This window comes from Mesoplodon bidens (genome assembly GCF_964165515.1).
Source record: "Mesoplodon bidens genome assembly, chromosome: 9".
NCBI lineage: Eukaryota > Metazoa > Chordata > Mammalia > Artiodactyla > Ziphiidae > Mesoplodon > Mesoplodon bidens.
Genome location: NC_138166.1, coordinates 91527900 through 91547241, shown reverse-complemented (window position 1 = coordinate 91547241; position 19342 = coordinate 91527900). Strand labels below are relative to the sequence as shown.

Here is a 19342-nt window from a genome sequence, read left to right as displayed (position 1 = left end):
TTATCTTGGTTTAAATCACTTTTCATTTCTCCATTATCTCTAACTTCTGGTTGTGTGAAGAGTATAAGCTTTCTTTTCAGTTGAAAATGTTACAAACTTCAAAGGATTGTTGGATACTAGACTAAGTTTCCCAGAGAGTTTACAAAGGCATTTTAGTAGGATTCCATGGTAAAGTTAGACATTCCTCAGCCCCAGAAAACATTCTAGAACTCTCTCTTTCTTGTGTTCCTGGGTGAGTAGGTGATAGAATATTTCAGAAGTGCCCTCTGGTCCCTGAAAAATAAACCTCCTTATAATGTGGCAATTACACAGTAAGAGAAAGGAGATAATTTGTATTTTAAAAAATTTAGGCCAGAGCCCCACGAACAACTTTCAAAACTTAAGTGAAAGATCATACATAAATGAGTATTTATTCAAAGTTTAGGATTTTAGCAGAATGTGATTATCTTTTGTATAAGAGTTTGCACTTTAGTATTTAAAAGTCTTTGAGGTAGTTCAAGAGTCTCCTTAAATATTGTTATGCAATGTTTTGAATTATTATTAACGTTATATCCTACCACCTCCCCACCCTCTGCCTGAGGATTTTGAGGTAGGTGTTTTAGCTTTTTTTTTTTTTTTTAAATAATTTTATTTATTTATTTGTTTATTTGGCTGCATTGGGTCTTTGTTGCTGCGCACGGCCTTTCTCTAGTTGTGGTGAGCGGGGCTACTCTTCGTTGTGGTGCGCGGGTTTCTCATTGCGGTGGCTTCTCTTATTGCGGAGCATGGGCTCTAGGCACGTGGGCTTCAGTAGTTGTGGCTCACGGGCTCTAGAGCGCAGGCTCAGTAGTTGTGGCGCATGGGCTTAGTTGCTCCGTGGCATGTGGGACCTTCCCAGACCAGGACTCGAACCCCTGTCCCCTGCATTGGCAGGTGGACTCTTAACCACTGCACCACCAGGGAAGTCCCTGTTTTTGCTTTTTGACACCTCTCTCCTAACCCTCTGATCTTGTACACTAATTCTAGAAGACTGGGGTGGGTGGGGAGGGATTCAGGTGGGGTTTTGCTTCGAAAGGACATGGATGCCTGCCTCTTCCATCATGAAGCCACCTAATGTTCACTCATATAATTTTTTTGCATGTGTGCACTAGATAAGTAGCTTAGACTTTTTTGATCATATTGTTTTACATGTTGTATAGTGACCCAGACACACCACACATACATACACATCACATTCATCACTAATATGAACGTTTCACAAAGGAATACTTATTTACTTTGTGTGATGCCCTCAGATATTGTGTGTTCTATTTGATTCTGTTTCATTAAATACACCAGTCACACCCCAGCTGTTTTCACAACCCACGACAATGGTTCATGATTTGGAATTTAGAACTTACTGCTCTAAGTAGTTCCATAAGTAAAAAAAAGTCCCTTCATTCCTGTGGGAGGCTGATTCACCCAGAGGGTGATTTACTTACACACACAAATGTGCACACATGCATTACAGCCCAGCTAGTTCCATTTCTGAGTAAGGTGTATTACAGGATTTGATGGAAATTGTGTTTATAGAGAGGACCTGATTTGAAGCTCCTGGCACAGCAAGTAATTGGGAACCACCAGTTTATTATTTTTCCTGGGTCCTAGTTTCTGACTCCAGTGGGAAATTAGGTACTAGAATGTTCAAAGTATAAGATGCAGTAACTGTATCACTAGCTCGTTCTCTCTCGCTCCCTCCCCACACCAACCCCTGCTGTTTCCCTTAAATAACAGAAACATAAGAAAACAAAATTAAACCAAATACAAGAAAACACATGAGGCTGTTGATGCATTTCCCAGTTTTTATAAGATTGTGTCTCACACTCTTGGCTACTTTTGAATGTTTTGCCCAATTTCCTTTGATATGCCTCCCAAGATACAGGGTGATGCTTTATTTTGGGCAAGGCTGGCAGCTGCCTTTAACTGCTCTTTTACTAGGAGCTGTGTGAGGACAGCCATAAGGTTTATTTTTACATCTCACCACAGGACAAAATCCACATTTTCAATCAAGTGTTGGACCCTCCAATTTAACAAATTGTGAAAAATGTCTTGGCCCAGATAAACATCTCTCTAAATTAAGACCTTGCTCCCGGAAGCCCAAGAATTCATTAAGCCATAATTATCCATGATCACTGATGATTTAACATACAGTAATAAAGGAGAAGTTTAAACTGAGCTCTGAATGCACTGTTGGAAAGAGAGTCTGTCCTATGATTGACTTTTTATAGCTTTAGTTTTAAAATAATTCTTCCATTTCATCTGTTGGCTGCCTTTTCTCCAGCCAGCCCTTTATGCAAGCAGAGTAACAGCTGTCATCCAAGCTCCCAATGCTTCAGGCCATGGCATCTGTCCCAATGGCATCAGGGAAAGTACCACATCATCTCAGACCAACATATCAATTGTGAGAGTCCAGGCTTTCCTGTAAAGAGACTCATCTGTCATCAGTGGAAAGAAATAGCAAGCACTCTGCAAAGGTGTTTTTGTCTCAGCAAACCCAGAGTACCCCAGAAGGGGATTCTCTCATTATTCTGTTAGCTGGTGAGGTCAAGAGAATTAACTTTGACTAAGTGCCTGAACTCAGGACTTAAGGAATGTGATTAAAAACCATGGTACTGAGATCTAAATTCAGGTTTCTCTTCCTGGGAGCTTATCGCCGTGTTCTGGCGAATATTACTGATTTAGTAATCCTAAAGCCATCTCATCAGCTCTGTTGGTGTCCAGTGGAGGGACAGGTCTTATAGCTTCCATTCTCCTAAACAAAGCTCAGGTTTGACTTCCTGACACTTGACGTGGGCTAAGGAATACCTATTATTCTTTTATCCATCATTTGCACTTTATTTTGGTATATCCAGAGATCTGCCAGGAAATGTTTATTTTACCCTATTGCTTTTATTTGTATCAGATCACTGAAACTTTGTTAGTATATATCTCACTGCCATCAGATTCACTTCTGTCTGCAGTTTGGTCACTGTCTGCAGTTTGGTCACTGTAATCTTTTCTTATTTAACGGTGGACACATCTCTTGGTTGTGCTGTTGTCAATGTGATGCTTTTTTTTTTTTTTTTTGGCTGCGCTACGCGGCTTGCAGGATCTTAGTTCCCCGACCAGGGATCAAACCCGGGCCTCGGCAGTGAAAGCAACGAGTCCTAAACACTGGACCACCAGGGCATTCCCTCAATAAGATGTTAATATCACTGGATTTAAGAAAAATCTACTTAACTAAGAAATCTTTTGATCATTAATTTTATTAGGTTATAGGTTTGGGTACCATGGTGTGCTGAATTGGAAAGCATGTGAGCTATGGAGTCAGATAGGTTTGGGTTTACATCTTAGGTCTTCTAGTTCCTGGTTACATGTCTTTGAAACCTTTACATAGTATCTCAGTATATGAAGTTCTAGAACTCAGCCAGTGGACACTCAATCACTAATAATTTTCTTTCCTTATGACAAAAATGAGTGTTTCTGTTGTATGAATGTCTATGAATTTCCCAAACTTTATCACATCATGGAAATCTATTTAGACATTGGGGAGTGGATGAGCTAACCTGCTTTCCTTGGGTGAAATCCCTCTGTTGCTGATGGATGGGGCCTTCAGAGTGTCATCATTCCCACGAGTTCACCTTTGCTAATCCGAGTAGGAGAAGCAGCAGCAAACAGCGCATTATAACTCACTGTCGCTTTCCACCAAAATTTCAAACTGAAAAATCTATTTTGAACTACATGTTTGCTCATCTTAAAGAGCTGGATTATAAACTGTTAGAAATCAGGGGCCATTAAACAACCATTTTCATTTGCAGTGGATTCAGAATATAATTGTCTTTGAGTTTGGAAAGGATGTGCTGATGAATGCCAAGTAAAGCACCACACAACTAGTAAAGATACAGCCCTTCCTGCTCGCCCAGCCAGACTTAGAGGGTCCTTCTTCCAAACTGATAGCACTTTACACCTATAGCTGGGGTTCCCAACTTGAGCCTAAGGCATTATACCATTGGGGTTTAGGTGTGTCTGGCCTGTCAGAGGTCTGTCTTCAGAACAGGCTGTGGAGCCTCCTGGGAGACTGTTCATCCTAGAGAAGGGGTCCCAGGCCTCGCGATCACAATCAGAAATTGGAAGGGAGGAGTGATTCCGAGTATTGTGTGGAATTGGTTTTCTCAGTGGTTCATGCTCTGAAGACTGGACAAAGGGCAGGGATTGGGCAGGGAGGAGGTGCAGGAAGGTTGTGGGTAAATGGGGACTGTTGGTAAAAATGGAAATGGCGATTTTGCTTTGAAAACACCTTAAGGATTTGGAGCAAAAGTAAATGGCTGTGGTAACATCTGGAAATCTGCTGTCTAATGGAAGCCTGGATAGAGGAATGTCCTCCACCAACTCCTCCAGGCACAGAGCACAGCTGAGCTTCAATACCTTGAAGCTGCCAGCACAGGCAGCAGGGTGCCCCATGGGAGTTGGGGTGCCCATCAGAAGTGGCAGCCAGCACTACAGACGTGGCTCTTCAGCAGGCCACCAAGGAAACAGTGAGGCCCCTTTCTGTAGTTTAGCTGGTAACAAAGACCCTGTTGATTGGCACCACAGGAGGAGGCCAGAATATGAGAGAAAAGGTCTGTGCCACGTGGTCAAGCATAGGTCTTATCTATGGCTCACCTGTGTATCTTCCCCACGTGTTCCAGAAGTACAGCAGGGAGAACCCAAAGAGGGCTTTGGGGCTGGCATTACAGGATGTTGTCAATAAAATGTGTGCCACTGCCCACTAGATCTCAGCTCTGCCAGAAGGAACGCTCACCCAGGAAGTGGGTGTGCCACTCAGCTCTTAGCTTTGAAAAGGCAGCCGTGCAAGCCAGTAAGAATGGGGTGCTCTTGGGAGGTCCTGGGAGAAGGAAGTGTGATGAGGAAAAAAACTTGCTGCATCATACGATCATTTAACTGCAAACTTCTATTTTTTTTCCATCTTTACTGAGGTGTAATCGACAAAATTGTGAGATATTTAACGTGTGCAACGTGATGATTTGATACATGTATATGTTGTGAAAGGATTCCTCACATCAAGTTAATGACCTATTTACCTTATTTTTATTTTTTGGTAAACACATTTAAGTTCTACTCTCTTAGCAAATTTCAATTATATGGTACAGTTTTATCACCTAGAGTCACCATATTTTACACTAGATCCTCAGACCTTATTCATCTTATAGCTGAAAATTTGCACCCTTTTACCAACCTCTCCCTATTTCCCCACCCCCAGCTCCTAGCAACTGCTTGTCTACTATTTCTATGAGTTCAACTTTTTTTTTTTTTTTTTAAAGATTCTATGTGTTAGTGATACCATGTGGTATTTATCTTTCTTTATCTGGCTTATTTCACTTTGCATGATGCCCTCCAGGTTGATCCATGTTGTCACAAACGACACAATTTCCTAAAGTAGAATTTACAGTAATCACGCTATTGGTATTTCTCAGCCTTGAGTAACTCACAAAACTCTTTTAAAGAACGTGTTGCTTGAATGTACAGAAACATAAACCAGTCTATACTACTTATGATTATGCTTCTAGATAACCATAAAGCAAGAAAACATACAACTAAGTACTAAAAAGACCTCCATATTAATAGAATTTAACGATATGAAATAATGGGATGAATGGTTTTGTTTTGCTTAAATTAAAACCACTGTACAAGGTAAAAATACGGTGTAGATGGGACCACATGGGGTCACTGAGTTCAGAAAGCCTTCGCTGTACGTGCTGTGGGCTCCAATTCTGCCTCTGCTCTTATCCATTGAACTGCTAAAAGCAATAGTCTTACTGCCAACCTGTCCTTAGTTGGCTTAAACCTGAGAGAACTTGTTTCGCTGGTACTGGTCACAGGGGAAGCTGCAAACTTGGGAAAACCTGCATGTCCTTCCAGCACTTGGAAGCTGTTCGGGAGATGGGCTATGGTGGAGGCAAGTTATCTGCCAAAGCCCAGAATTCTTCTGCAAATGAGTGATTTGCTTTTCGGTGTTTTTCAGCGAACTTGTCTGGCTTTCTAGTGTTCCATCACAGCATGAATTTTCTGAAAATCTTTGAGACCCAAGAAAAAAGCATCTGCTTGTAAAACCTCTGCACCTTGCCGAGTGCATTGGGCTTGGAGAAGAGGGATGGGGGCGAGGGGCAGTCTCTGCTTCTGCTCACGCAGAATTCATCCCCGAGGCTCTAATTCAGGAGTGTGTGCTGTGAGATCCTTTTCTGTGGCTGCACTATTCAGAATTTGCAAAGAAATTCACCATCTGCTTCTCCTGTGACCTGATGTCACACAGAGCAGAACATACTATTCTCATCCTCAAACCCTTCCCTTGCAAGGGTGTGCACAGCTGTCCACTTTTAGGGATAGAACAACTCTCTTTTGCTCCTGCTCTGTTTTTTCCTGGAGAAACATCAGAGTCTGCATCAGAGGATGGCTTCCAAGATCCTGGCTCTGAAGGTGTGTCCAGCTGAGCAGGCTTCTTTGCTCCCGATTCATATTTGGGCTTCACTTCTGCCTGTGGAGGTGCTGTGAGCCTTCAAGTGCCACAGGCTTGAGGTGCTCATGGCTGTTTGCCTCCCCGCCATTCTTGTTTTCCTCTCCGTCTCTCTCCCTCTCTTCAGATCTGCCATCTGAGCACCGGCATCTTCTTCATGCTTTTCTCCTTTCTTGCATCTTGGGTGAACGAATTCTCCTTGGTTCACCATCACCAGCCAAGTTTTGCTTATTTTTTTTTCTCAATGGCTGACAGACAAATCCCGGGATTATCACGGGTGATTTGGGGCATAGAGATGACTGTTACTGAGAACAGCACAGAATGGACAAGCTGCTCACGTGGGCGGATTCTGAGCCCCGTAAGCTCTACGACTCTGGTGCTGGAAGACAGGGGCATATGTGTCTTCACCAGAGGAACCCTTTTCTTGGTACTGTGTTCAAATTCAGCCGCAAAGCCACAGCCACTTCCCTGGAGCCTGGGGCAGAGATCACCCACAGGCATTCTCTTGTCTCTCAGACGCCCTTCATGGCTTTGATTCGTTGTGTTTGCAGAACTCTCCTGCAGCAGCTGCAGAAGCTTCAGACTTTGGTGATGGGCAAGGTTTCTCGCACCTGCAAGCTGGCTGGCACGCAGACTGGCACCTGCCTCATGGTGAGTTTCCTGAAGGCACAGCACCATCACTGCCCCGGCCCACTCCCCAATCTCCAGTCTCTCCCCAGCTTGCCACATCCAAGTGCTGGGGTGTTCGAGGGACCACACAGCTCACTCCGAGGCTGTTTCTCCGCTATGATGTGATGGTGATTGACTGCGTGTGGTCTGCTGGCCTGATGGAGGGGGGTTGTCTTTCGGGACCTCCCAGGTATTGCAGGTGTAAAGGTTTGCTCCGTGGATCTCGGAATTGACGGCTCTCCACTTTCTCTCCTCGTCCTGCAGGTTGTTGTGTTATGCTTTGCCGTTGCATTCGGCACCTTCTTTCAGGGCTATGGGCCCTATCCTTCTGCCACCAAGATGGCCCTGCCCAGCCAGCATTCCATGCCGGAGCCCTACACAGCCTCCATTGGTAAGACAGCACTCAGCAACTTGGAAGGTGGCTTGTTTCTTTTCTCTTTCATTTCTCAAAGCTTAACTTTCTGAAAGAAATCTTATCTGAGAGTCTGATTTCTTTTTTTTTAGATGGGAGGACTTTACTAAACCACTTGGTTTAGAATAGCTGTATGATAAACCTCCCTGGGTACAGAGCAGTGGTCTCAAAATCATTTATCCATAAAAATGCATATATATCCATTCCTTGGGAGAAGGCAATTCAATATCACTGTTCCCTCTCCCCCATAAAAAACATTCATTGAATAGACCCACACAAGCATCTGCCCCTGAATTAGTTACTCTGCAGTTAACTGTTATCACTGTGACCGCCAAGACATTGCAGGAAGTGTTCTTGGCTTCTGTTTACCTATGAAAGTCTAATTTTTAAGAACTGGTAAAAGTGTAGCTTTTCCATTGAAGGGAGGAAGAGAGCCATGGGGGTGTCTGGTGCCCAGGCTGCTGGGTCTCCCGTTGTGACACTCACCCACTGGGCTGAGACACCCCTCGGAATTCTCTAGAGCTCAGCAGAGCACAGTTTGCAAACTACTACTCTAGACTGTGTTCCCTGGCAAATTCTGATGTCTTCTTTCTGAGTTCTGATAAGGGGGAGGGGTGCACATTTGGGGGGAAGGAGTGGGGGGAACATTAAGTTTTCCATGACATTTTCAAGGAATTCAACTCAGTGGAATTGTATGCGACCATAGTAAGCACCTGTAAAAGGAAATTAAAGAATCAGCCTGTCTTACAAAATATTATGCCTAAGATTTAGAAAATTTGGAGAATCAGGTGTCAGAAGTGATGGTCTCACCCAGATCAATGATCTCTTTCAAGTATGTAGGAAATAAAGAGGTGATATATAGGGATCATAAAATAGATACACTAGTAAGAACAAGGGTGGAATTAGGGGGTACTGGATTTGGGGGGTAGGCATAATTTTGTGGTTCTGAAAGATCTGTGGTCTTTGTAAGGTAGGTGTATCCCTGCCAGGTATATGACAGAAAGGCTAGCATTTCAACCAAATAATTTCAGTGGTCTCCCGGGAAATTCTTTTTTCCCTAAGAGAATGTATCTCTAAATTTAATTGGAAGCCAATGGGAGCATAGTTTCTCTGTTGTAGAAAATTGCTACGAGCCATCTAGCTATGCAACTATCCTATAAAACAAAAGAGCATGTCTCCGTTGTTTGACTTATGGCTTTGGCTGTGTGTCTTCTCTCCAGTTTTAAATGAAAACACAGTTTTCTGCCCTTTTACCTTCTCCCTATGCAAGACCTACTCACTGGGAATGCTTATTTTAGCTGCGTCTGGACATCTCCAAGTATTTGACTCCTATTCTCCATGAATTGTTTCCCCCAGATGGTTGGGGGCGGGGCATGGAGGGGAGTTTTATTTTCAAAGCAGTGGGGTGGCAGTATGCTTCTTGTTTATTTGCTTTTCTATTGCTCTTCCAGACTTTTTATAATTGGTATCATTTTTCAATGCACAAAACTTTGAAATCCTGAAGCCTTTATAGAAAGCCAACTCCAGTTGGCACCCTCTGTCCTGGGCAACAAGAACCCATGAATTGTCATCTGCTCCCAGCCCTGGGCATCGAGTGAGGGGATGTGATGTACCCTTGTGGTCTCTTGTAACACCTGTCACTTTGCTTTGTTCTTAGTGAGATCCAGGAACCTGCTGATCTATGAAGAACACTCTCCCCTGGAGGAGCCGTCCAGTTCGGCCTCGGCTGGGGAGCTTGGGCACTGGGACAGAGGTTCCTCCCTGCTCAGGGCATCAGGGCTGGAGTCCAGGCCTGACGTGGATCTTCCCCATTTCATTATATCAAATGAGACCAGCCTGGAGAAGTCAGTGCTGTTGGAGCTGCAGCAGCACTTGTGAGTCAAATAGATACAGATTCACCTCCTCTAAGGCACCGATGATAGGTTATGTGTCAGCAACGTGCAGTGTGGGGTGTAGACTTTCCCACTGGCCTAGTCCAACCCTCGGCTTTTTCAAGACCTATTTCCAGCACCTGGACTCTGGAGAGTCTATTGCTTGTGAACAGCTGCCCCGAGCAGAGACTGGGGAAGAGACCTGGTGTGAGCTGGCCCCGTGGCTGCTGCGCCACTGGGGAGCTGGCAGTGGTGGCTCCGAGCGTCGGGGGAAAGGGTTTGACTCCCTTCCTCCCTCAAAGCCTCACAAGCAAACATACAGTCCAGTAACAGCAGTGTACTTGCTATGCAAATGCAGCCTCAAGACATTCCCCAGCTTCCTTCCAGCTAGAGATACATATATGTCATGCTATATGTCAGTATATAGTTTTAGGATTTATATGTAAATAAACATGCATTAATTATAATTATATAGTTATAATTACATATTAATATTGAAGGACACTTCGAGAGGCACTGTGCATGTATGTGTTTCCAAATTGAATACAACATACATTTGTCTCCAATTCTCCATGAGGCGTTTCCTTTAGATAGTTATGAGGAACAGTCCTTGTGTAAACACAAAGGCTTGTACAACTGCTGGGCTTTGTTGTCATGCTGGGGAGGTACCTGGGTACACCGAGTGGCACGGGAAGGAGCGTCTGCATCCAATCCTGGTTATACATGGTGTGGTTCGTGCTCTAGCTGAACTCTGGCTCTGTGCCTCCCAGAAATTATGCTATTCCAATGCAAGTGGGAAAGAGTTTGTTTCAGATTCTTCAGTTTCCTACCCCTAATGTTGCAGGGGAAAGTTTGTAGTTATATATACTATTATATGTTTACATTATATTATACATGCATGTAGTGCTTTATTATTTATTATTATTATTTATAGCGCTTATTATTTCAAGCACTATGTAAATATGACATATACAGTAAATCCTTTGAAATACTTGAAGAGGTTAGACATTATTATTATTCCTATTTTAGCAAACTGTAGAGCTGCCACTAGGAGTAGAGAAGACTCAGCTGCTCGACTACTTGACTCATGACACAAATCTTCTCTCCTCTTGTCTCAGCTATTCAAGGCCCCATTGAAATCCCTCTTGTTCTGGGATGTCTTCCTGATACCAGAGCCCTCATAGCCCTCCTCTGAATGCCTAGAGACTTTCTAGGCTGTTACATAACTTAATAATGTATTTATTTTCTGTTAGATATTTACTGTTATTTCAAGTTAGTTTGGGTGTTTTTTTTTTTTTAGTCTTTATCTAGAATCTTTTAATCTTTATAAAGATTTCATCTTTATCTAGATTTTTTTTTTTTTTTTTTTTTTTTTTTTTTGTGGTACGCAGGCCTCTCACCGTTGTGGCCTCTCCCATTGCGGAGCACAGGCTCTGGACACGCAGGCTCAGCGGCCATGGCTCACGGGCCTAGCCGCTCCGTGGCATGTGGGATCTTCCTGGACTGGGGCACGAACCCATGTGCCCTGCATTGGCAGGTGGACTCTCAACCACTGCGCCACCAGGGAAGCCCCTTTATCTAGATTTTTTTTAAAAAATATTTATTCTAGACCAAGGATCAGTCTTTATCCTTTATTTTCTCCTTCCCAGAGTTTAGCATAGGGGTAACTAACCATCCTCAAGAAATACAATCATTTAAAGCAATGTACAACAAATCAGTATCAAACTGCCATGTTTATCCTCCGGGCTGGAATGTCTCCTTTGGCATGAGGCTAGAGGCAGGAATGTGGATGACGGATAGGCTGGTAGCGGGAGACTTCGGGAACGGGGGAGAGGACGAGAAGCATGCTTGGGCCAGCCTGCAGAGTCGCAGTCATGGAATGATTGTGTCATCCTACCGAGCATGAGGCAATTGGTAGTAAGACCTCTTTTTCCTTCTGATGCCTTCGCAGGGTCAGCACCAAACTGGAGGGGAATGAAACACTAAAAGTTGTAGAACTCGACAGAAGAGTGAACGCCACCTTCTAAAGAGACCGTCGCCACCTCCCTTTATCTCCTCACTCTACCTTTATGTCTCCAAACCACCTTTGTCATAAGCTTTTCCTTTTTGCCACCCAATCTTGACCAAAGACCTGGACGTGCAGTCATGGCTTTGCATATGAGGACAGCCTGGGATTTCCACCCACGGTGAGAGAGCGCCTCCCCTAGTCCCACGTCCCTCCCTGCAGAAGGGAGCCCGTTTCTCTCCCTCCCTGTTGCTTACTGCCATAGGAAATTATCTTAGGGTCAGGGGTGGGGCGAGCAGGCTTGTTTCTACCGACAGTGCCAAAAATATACTGCCTGCTTCTCACCGGGGTGGGTGTGACCGCCTCTTTGAAGAAGAGCTGACGCTTGTTCATTCGAGACCCCAACTCGAGCCACAAAAATACCAGGATGCCTGTTGGAATCTGGCAAAGCACCGACTGACGTCCTGCCTTGTTCAGCCTGGGTCTCTCCTGCCGCTCTGCTCTGAGCCCCCACTGACTTGTCCTCCGGCCCTGGAGCTGGAGCGAGGCGTCCCCTTCATACTCTCAGGCCGCAAGTGCAATGCCTGAAGGAATCAGGCTTTTCTACTCCAGGCAAACCTGCCCCATCATGTTGCTTGTAGGATTTCTCCACAATCTGTGTCCCCACACACCTCTAGTTCTGCCTCCTTGGCTTCTCCTCCCCATGTGTAAATAGTATTTATTAGCTTGCTGAGGCTTCCCTGGGCAACCACACTGAAGACATCCGGACGCCTCCCTCCAAGCTAGCAAAGTCTTCTGTTGGCCTTTGGAGCGAGGAGGGCACCCTAGGCTCTGGGATCCCCAATCCTTCCAGGCCATGTTTTGCTTTCTTTTCTTCTTTTTTACTGGAGCCCTGTAATTATAGTTGGGAAATCTCCCTAAGCATGTGTCCTCCTGTAGAAGGAACTCAGAGGGAAAGATGGAGCAGCGCCTTGCTCAGGTCTGGGGCTCTGTGGATAGATGCTTTTTCTGTCCCATACCCATAACAGGGAAGGGAAGCCCTGTCCCTGACAGCAGGCGTTTCAGACAACCCTGCTAGCTTGTCTTTCTCCACCTCCCCTGACACTTCTGCTTTCCCCCTCCTCTTCTGCCTCAACACAGGAGGTGAGCCTGAGGCCTGTTCCTGGGGTCAGAGTAGGTGACATTTGTGTATCCACAGTCTTACCTTTTATAGTCAGGTTTGGCTACTTTGCAGCTCACCCAAAGAGACACGACCTAATCCCCCAACCTACTCTTATTTTTTTTAATGATTAAAAGTAACTTTTGTAGTTTTAAAAAAACTTTCCTCTTTCATACAAATAAGAGATGGAAATTGACTTTTTACTGTATAATGTAGAAGACTCCCCTTAAATGTTTTTCCCTAGCTTGTAAAAGATTTCGTGTAAGAAATTTGCTCACGTTTTGTATTTTGTTTTTAGTAGTAGCTGGAGCACCCTTAGCTTTAACTCTCACTCTGTCTCCGTTTCTGTCTCTCATCTACATTGTCATTGGAACCTGTACTTAGGAGAGATTAAGCTATACCTGGGCCTTCTGTTCCATAGCAGACACAGGATTTGGTGTCATTAGCATTTGCCGTCAGACCTCATAAGCAGATCTGGTACCTTCGGGGCTCACCGTCAGTGATTCCTCTCTCCCTACTGTGATGGAGAGAGTTCTGGCTGGGAGACGGCCAAATTCATCTTCTTAGCACTGATGTAAAGCTGGATCAGGATTGCAGTGGTCCTGGCAGCCCTCTCGGTCCTCTGCACGCCTCTCACTGTCCCTTCCATTGGCCAGAGAGGGCTGAGACCGGCGGGGCTGTGCAGGAGGAAGGTTGCTAGCATGCGCCCCGCTTCTGCTTCTCTCTGCCTTCTCCTCTCCTTCTCTTCTGCTCTAGACCCTCTTGGGCCTGGCTGGTGTCTGCTAACCATGGGCCACTACTGACCCATCCCTCTCTTTAAAATGTCATGTAATTATCAGACACAGGCAGCCTGTGTGTGTGGGGAGGGAGAGGGCGGCTAAGAAGGTAAGAATATAGAATTAACTCAGGTAGTATTTGGACGATAAGAAAGGCAAGCTTTTGTATGTCAGTGAGAATGGGTCGGCTTACCCACCTGACGCACTGGAACCAGATCGGGTTTTTAAGTCTCCTGGATTAGCCTGAGTAGAAAACCAGCTCTTCTGCATAAGGAGGGAGACGGAAAAGGGCAGCAAACTCCGAGCGCCTGTCTTTAGTGCCTTGAGGATTTTATTTCCTCCCCGACCTATGCTTGCTTGACATCACTGTCTGCAGCCCTCCATACAGCAGGGCTTGATCTCTGGGAAACCGTTCTTCCCACGACTGAATCTGTGTCTAGAGACCAGGGACATCAGCCTGAGAGCTCACATGGCCATCGTAAGGGGATCCAAGGGCCAATTGCTGCTATTATGAGAAAGACCTCTGCCTTCTGCTCCTTGCGTGGGCCAGTAAGGGGAACTAAACAGTTATCCCTTTAGGAGGAGGTAATGGAGTCAAGAGGATGCAGAAGAGTTGGATAATACCAGATGGGTTCCAAAGAGTTAATGGGTATGTGCACCTTTTCTGTTCCAGGGTTAAGCCCACAATGTCAGTGGATTTGTTTTCCTCCCCAGAGCCATCCCATAGGTGAGTCAGTAATACCTGGTTAGCCCTGAAGGTGCCAAATAGTGGCAGCCTTTTGGCTTCTAAACCTCAGTTTTGGAAAATAAGAGACTGTTAGCACAACCATCAATCATAAAGAATCAATGTTAGTGATAAACATATTGATATATTTTTCATTATGTCAACAGCTTTTCCTCTTTCCTTTCTTTGATTAGCTTAGTGGAGGAGATGTCTTGCAAAAGTTCAGAGAACACGTACTTTTTTACTGGATGAGACCTGAGTAACCCAGACCCCCCAGTGAGGTTCTATTCACAGCTCTTGACTTTGCACTTAGAAATGCATCCTGTAAATGAAAGGCCTCAGTGCCAGGTTTAAGAAAGAATTTCTGTGAAGTGTTAGGACTCTGGAGCCTAGCTCACATAAAGGTAGTGTTATATAAGAATCTGACAGCTGAACTAGGTTGCTCCTTTTGGGCAGGAGGTGGGGATGAGTTTGACACCAGTACAGGCAAAATTAGATAACTTTTTTATGAATATAAATGATTTTGATTTAAAGACCTAATTTGTAGATTGTGAAAGCAGCTTTTAGCTCAACTTATTTACAAACCAACTATAAGTACCGTGTTTTTTTCTTCCTAAATCTCTCGGTTTAGCCTGAATGCCGAGAGAGGGCTGTGAATCTCGTGTGCCCTTGGAGCAGGGGTCTTGCATTGCTTCACTTTTATTCTGGCAGTGAGTCAGTGTCCAGAATTTTTGACAGAGGTGTTTTATTAAAATTTTTTTAGCACTTTGTGCCTCCTTCCTCCTATGTCCTCACACCAAGCAAAAGACAAGGATCAGAGGCCCTTCAGGGGCAGCTCCTCCGAACACACGTGTCACGTGAGCGCGTTGCACACTCAGAGATCTCCCTCTCCCCGTCGAGGAGACGGAGCATCCGTGCTGGCCTTGCTAACGTGGGGAGATGGTAGACGGAGGAGAAGGCATTAGTCTCCACCTTCTCTGCCAAGAGCTCTTGTCACTAATTCGGTTCTGTTGAATCCAGTCTTTGAGGAACCTTTATTACAGACACCAGCTCTCCTGCTTGCAGTGCAGGCAGGACCTGTGAGACAGACCAGTAGCAGGTAGTGCCCTGGTCAGAGTCATTTTCTTTGAATGCTTTTCAGCTGAGACAATTAGGAGACGTGATCGCATAAGCCCCTCTGGGAGGGAAGCTACGGAGAGAGTAGGGGGCTGTGAAGCAGCCAGAGACAGAGTTCAGATTTTTCATTCATTCAGTCATTCACTGAGTCAGTCATTCACTCCCAAGGAAGAGTGTTGCAGAAGGCCCTAGTGAATATTGGGGAATAAGGGGGCTGAGGAAGCTTCATTAATCAGTAGCTCTTCAAAAGACCCATGTGCCAGCTCTCTCTCTCTCTCTCTCTCCTTTTTCTCTCTCTCCCTCTCCCTCTCTCTCTTCCTTTTGCACAGGCACGCGCACACATGCACACTCGCACACTCGCACACACGTTCCTCCCTCATCTTGGACACTCGTTTGTGTCTTACATGTGCCTTATATTTGAATCCAGGATGACTGAGAACTACCTAGGGGCTGGGAGATTTTATATACAGCTTTGTGGTACTAGACTGAGGTGGACATGGGAAAAGGAACTTTTTCCAAAGGCTCAAAAATGGTTTCCTAAAAGTGAGCCAAGATCAGATTTGCACATCAGGAGAAAAGGAACAGAGTTATGTCCATTAGGAAAATCCCATCTTGCAGAGGTGCAAAATCACATCAAAAAATGGCCAGCTGGGATTATAAATCCTCAGAGCAGAACACTTTCTCAGCTCAGAGGAACCTGATGCATTTGAGGATGAAGGCTCCACGTCTCCGTGGACAAAGGGTCAGCACCTACCACAGGACAAAACTAGGTATTGTTTCGTTTTGTCCTTTTGGGCAATATAAAACCTGGGAATGCTTTATTTTGTCTTGGTTTCTAGAAGGAAGGGAAATAATTCTTGAGCACCTACGAGATGCTGGGTGCTGTGCTAAATAAGTCTTAATTTTATAGAAAGAGAAAACAAGGGCAACTAATTACTGTGAGATGGATAAACAGCTAAGTGATATGGAAAGTGCAGCAATTTGTGGATCAGGTTGAGCAGATCTCTTTCTGTGTGAACACGCTGTAAACTTTTAAGGCCCTCTGGGCAGGGAATGCAGTGCCTACTCCCTAGGCTGGCCCTGCTGTGCAAAGTTCAGGTTTTTGCCTCATGCTGGAGATGTTCATCTCCTGTCCGGTTCATCCAATCGTCTGTGAGCTCCAGCTAGCAGCCTCTGCATCCTGGAAAAGCACCACCAGCGGTTTTAGCTGTTTCTCTGTTCCTCTTCCTTACTCACTAGCTGGCTGAGAACAATGAACTTTTTGCACCGTGGACCCATGGCCTATGCTGTTCAGCAAATCTCCCTTTCAGATGAAACACTGTCTGAGTCTATGAAAAACACCAGCACTCTTTGACAAATTGTGAGCGACCCTTTTTAAACAATGCTGAGCAGACTCTGGACTATAAGCAACCATGAGCTTTAATGTCTCTGCTGACAGGCTGGGCTTTCCTCTCTTTGGTAACATGTTATACAGACCAGCAGTGTTTAAGTCTGAATACATTGTGAGTCTATTATCTGTCATATCGTGCTGTTTTTTTATGGCTTTTTATTCTTTATCATAGCTAAGTAAATACCAAAAAAAGTAAATGCTTTGTAGGATACTTGTATTTAGTTTGGAAAAAAATGAATTGAAATTGTTATGCTTTTGTATTTCTATTTCTTGCAAATAAAATATTTTTTCTTAAATAGTGAAAGTTGAAAATCCTGATACTCTGTTTTTAAAAGCTTTTCATATAAGCCTGGATCTGCATATGTGTGCCTAACCATTCTTTCCTGATTATCTAGTCCAAGTGAAAGAAGAGCCTCAAACCAGCAATTTATGTTATCTAGCACTGAATCCAAGTCTCAGCTGCAAGAATATTGAGAAATGTAATTGTTTTTTCAGTCAGTCACAGGAAGAAAAACAGTATTCTCTGGAGATTTATGCTGCTTGACTGCTATTTTCGTTGTCTCCTACAACTATTCTCTAACTAGATTTCAGAACTCCATGGATTTGATTTTGCTTTCCCCATCTCGGGATGCTTGAGGATGATGCCTTGGACCTGATGCAGAAGAGAAGGATCCTTCCTCATGTGAACAGTTGCAGAGGACACCTAACACATATTCATGCTCCAGAAATTCTGATGAAATGGTTGATAAAGGTCAACGCACTCAAGCAGAATCATCTTTATTCCAATGCAATCTCTGTATTCAAATTTAATTTTCTCTACTCAGAGAGAGTGGGGCTTCATTTAGCCTTAGAAAGAGTATCCAAGATGTTAGAGACTAAGGCCATGGACTGTGTTTACCTGGACCTCCGCCCCCCTTGCCAACTTTTTTTTTAATCTCAGCAGAATGCCGAACCCTTCCTTGAGCTCATGGGTGCTTTAATCTCCTGCTGCATTTCTTCTCTGAGCACCTTGACCTTCTCTTCTTCTGTTCCTATGCAAGTGTCCTTTCCCAGTGGAGGATTTTAGTCATACACCCTCCCTCTTTCTTATTCTGTGAGCCTATAATGGAAACCTCCTCCTTGACATTCTGATATCTTTCCAGGGGTGTGTGGAGGGGGCAAATACTCACTGGTTTGAAAATACTCAGTATTAATCGTGCCTTAGTATTTTCCGTATTTCCAATGCTTTGACCTCTGGGACCTTGCTGACCCGGGAGAGACTGCTCCTCACAAGGGTAGCCAATCACTAGACAAAGTAAAGGACTTGTCTATAAGTACAACTTTCATATGCAAGCCAACCAATCCACAGCCCATTCCCCAACCACTTCCTTTATGGGCTCTCAGGAGCTCACTACCCCACCCCCCCAATCACCTAATCACCATGGCGAGGTACCAGACAACTAGAAACAATTGCTATACCTCAGAGCCCACTGAAATTTTTCACACTAGCCACCTTTAAACCCACTTTCCTTGCCTTGCTTGTTCCTTTCCGCAGAAACTACAGTAAAGCCTCTTGCCTAATTTTTCTCACTCCCTCTGCCTCGCAACCAACCCTGGTGCTTCCCTGTGTGGCCCTGCGTGGTGTGGCAAGCTCCCTCACCTTGGAGACTGTGAGTAACAATCTACTTTAAAAAAAAAAAATTCAACAGCTTTAATTAAAAGTAATAATCATTATCACATATTTAGTAAGTACCCACTGTGTATTGAAATCTGTTAACTGATACAGGACAAATTGCAACAATATCTTAAAGCTTGTCTACTTTGGAGAATCTAGGAAATTATAAGACATGAACTTAAAAAATACTCAATGTTTATTAGTAAATATGTTGATAATGTTCCATATTCTTTCAACTTGATTCACCTCTCTGCTAATTAATATGCAGTCTAAATCTTCTTATAGATCACTTTTTGGATAAAGATGAACATCTTTTAAGCTTTTATTTTATTTCTTTACAAACAAACTGTCTTTTCAATGGCAATTGTCTCCTGATCTGTTGGCCTCACCACATCTAAATAATAATAAAACCTACATTTTAAAACACATTCCTTGGGCATCAGAATGTCAAACCGGAGGCTGATCCCAGACTCACAGGCATTTGGGTTTCACGGATGGGCCTACTACTATTTAGAGCAATGTAACACAGATTTATCGTCTCATTTTACAGTGGTTGTCACTTTTGTTTCAGAGAAAATAAATGAGACCTACACAGGTTGATGGGGCTTGTTCATGGGAAAAGAAGTAAATCAGAACGCAGGTATCTAGAGCGCTAATCCTGTGCTCAGTTTCCAGGGTGAATCATACCTCATGTCTCTGAAAAGGAAAGTTTTCCAGGCAAGGGAACCATGGGATACAGTGGGGGGGGGGGAAAGCAGGTTGGATTCAGGAGATAACGGTTACGGGTTCTTGCCTTGTAATACCATTAACTTGTTGACCTTGAGGGAAAAGGAGACACTTACTGGGTGCCTATTATGTACCAGGTGATTTTCATGTATTATCTGTGATCTTGTTCATTTCCTCTAGAACATTTATGGAGGACATATAATTATCCCCTTTCACAGTTGAGGCAATCGGGGTTCAAAAAATTAAAACTCTTCCTCAAATTACCATATGGCAAATTAGGTGCTGATGAGAGATTTAAGCCCTGGTCTTTGCTGACTCCAAGTACATAGTCT

General features: G+C 44.2%; 1 protein-coding gene across 2 annotated transcripts in view; it reads left to right on the top strand.

Annotated features, from left to right (window-relative positions):
• CREB3L2 (cAMP responsive element binding protein 3 like 2) overlaps window positions 1–18814 on the top strand; it is a 122418-nt gene extending 103604 nt beyond the window's left edge. The window contains exons 9-13 of one of the 2 annotated variants that reach the window (XR_014016687.1): window positions 7060–7159; window positions 7442–7568; window positions 9247–9463; window positions 11412–11646; window positions 17215–18814. Coding sequence is in view for 1 of the 2 variants with exons in the window: in XM_081244470.1 (XP_081100596.1) it covers window positions 7060–7159; window positions 7442–7568; window positions 9247–9463; window positions 11412–11487 (520 nt within the window). In the remaining variant the exon portion in view is untranslated. Of the gene's footprint in view, window positions 1–7059; window positions 7160–7441; window positions 7569–9246; window positions 9464–11411; window positions 16935–17214 lie in introns of those variants that run through there. The other variant, XM_081244470.1, reaches the window with a different exon arrangement.
• The last annotated feature ends 528 nt before the right edge of the window (window positions 18815–19342 follow it).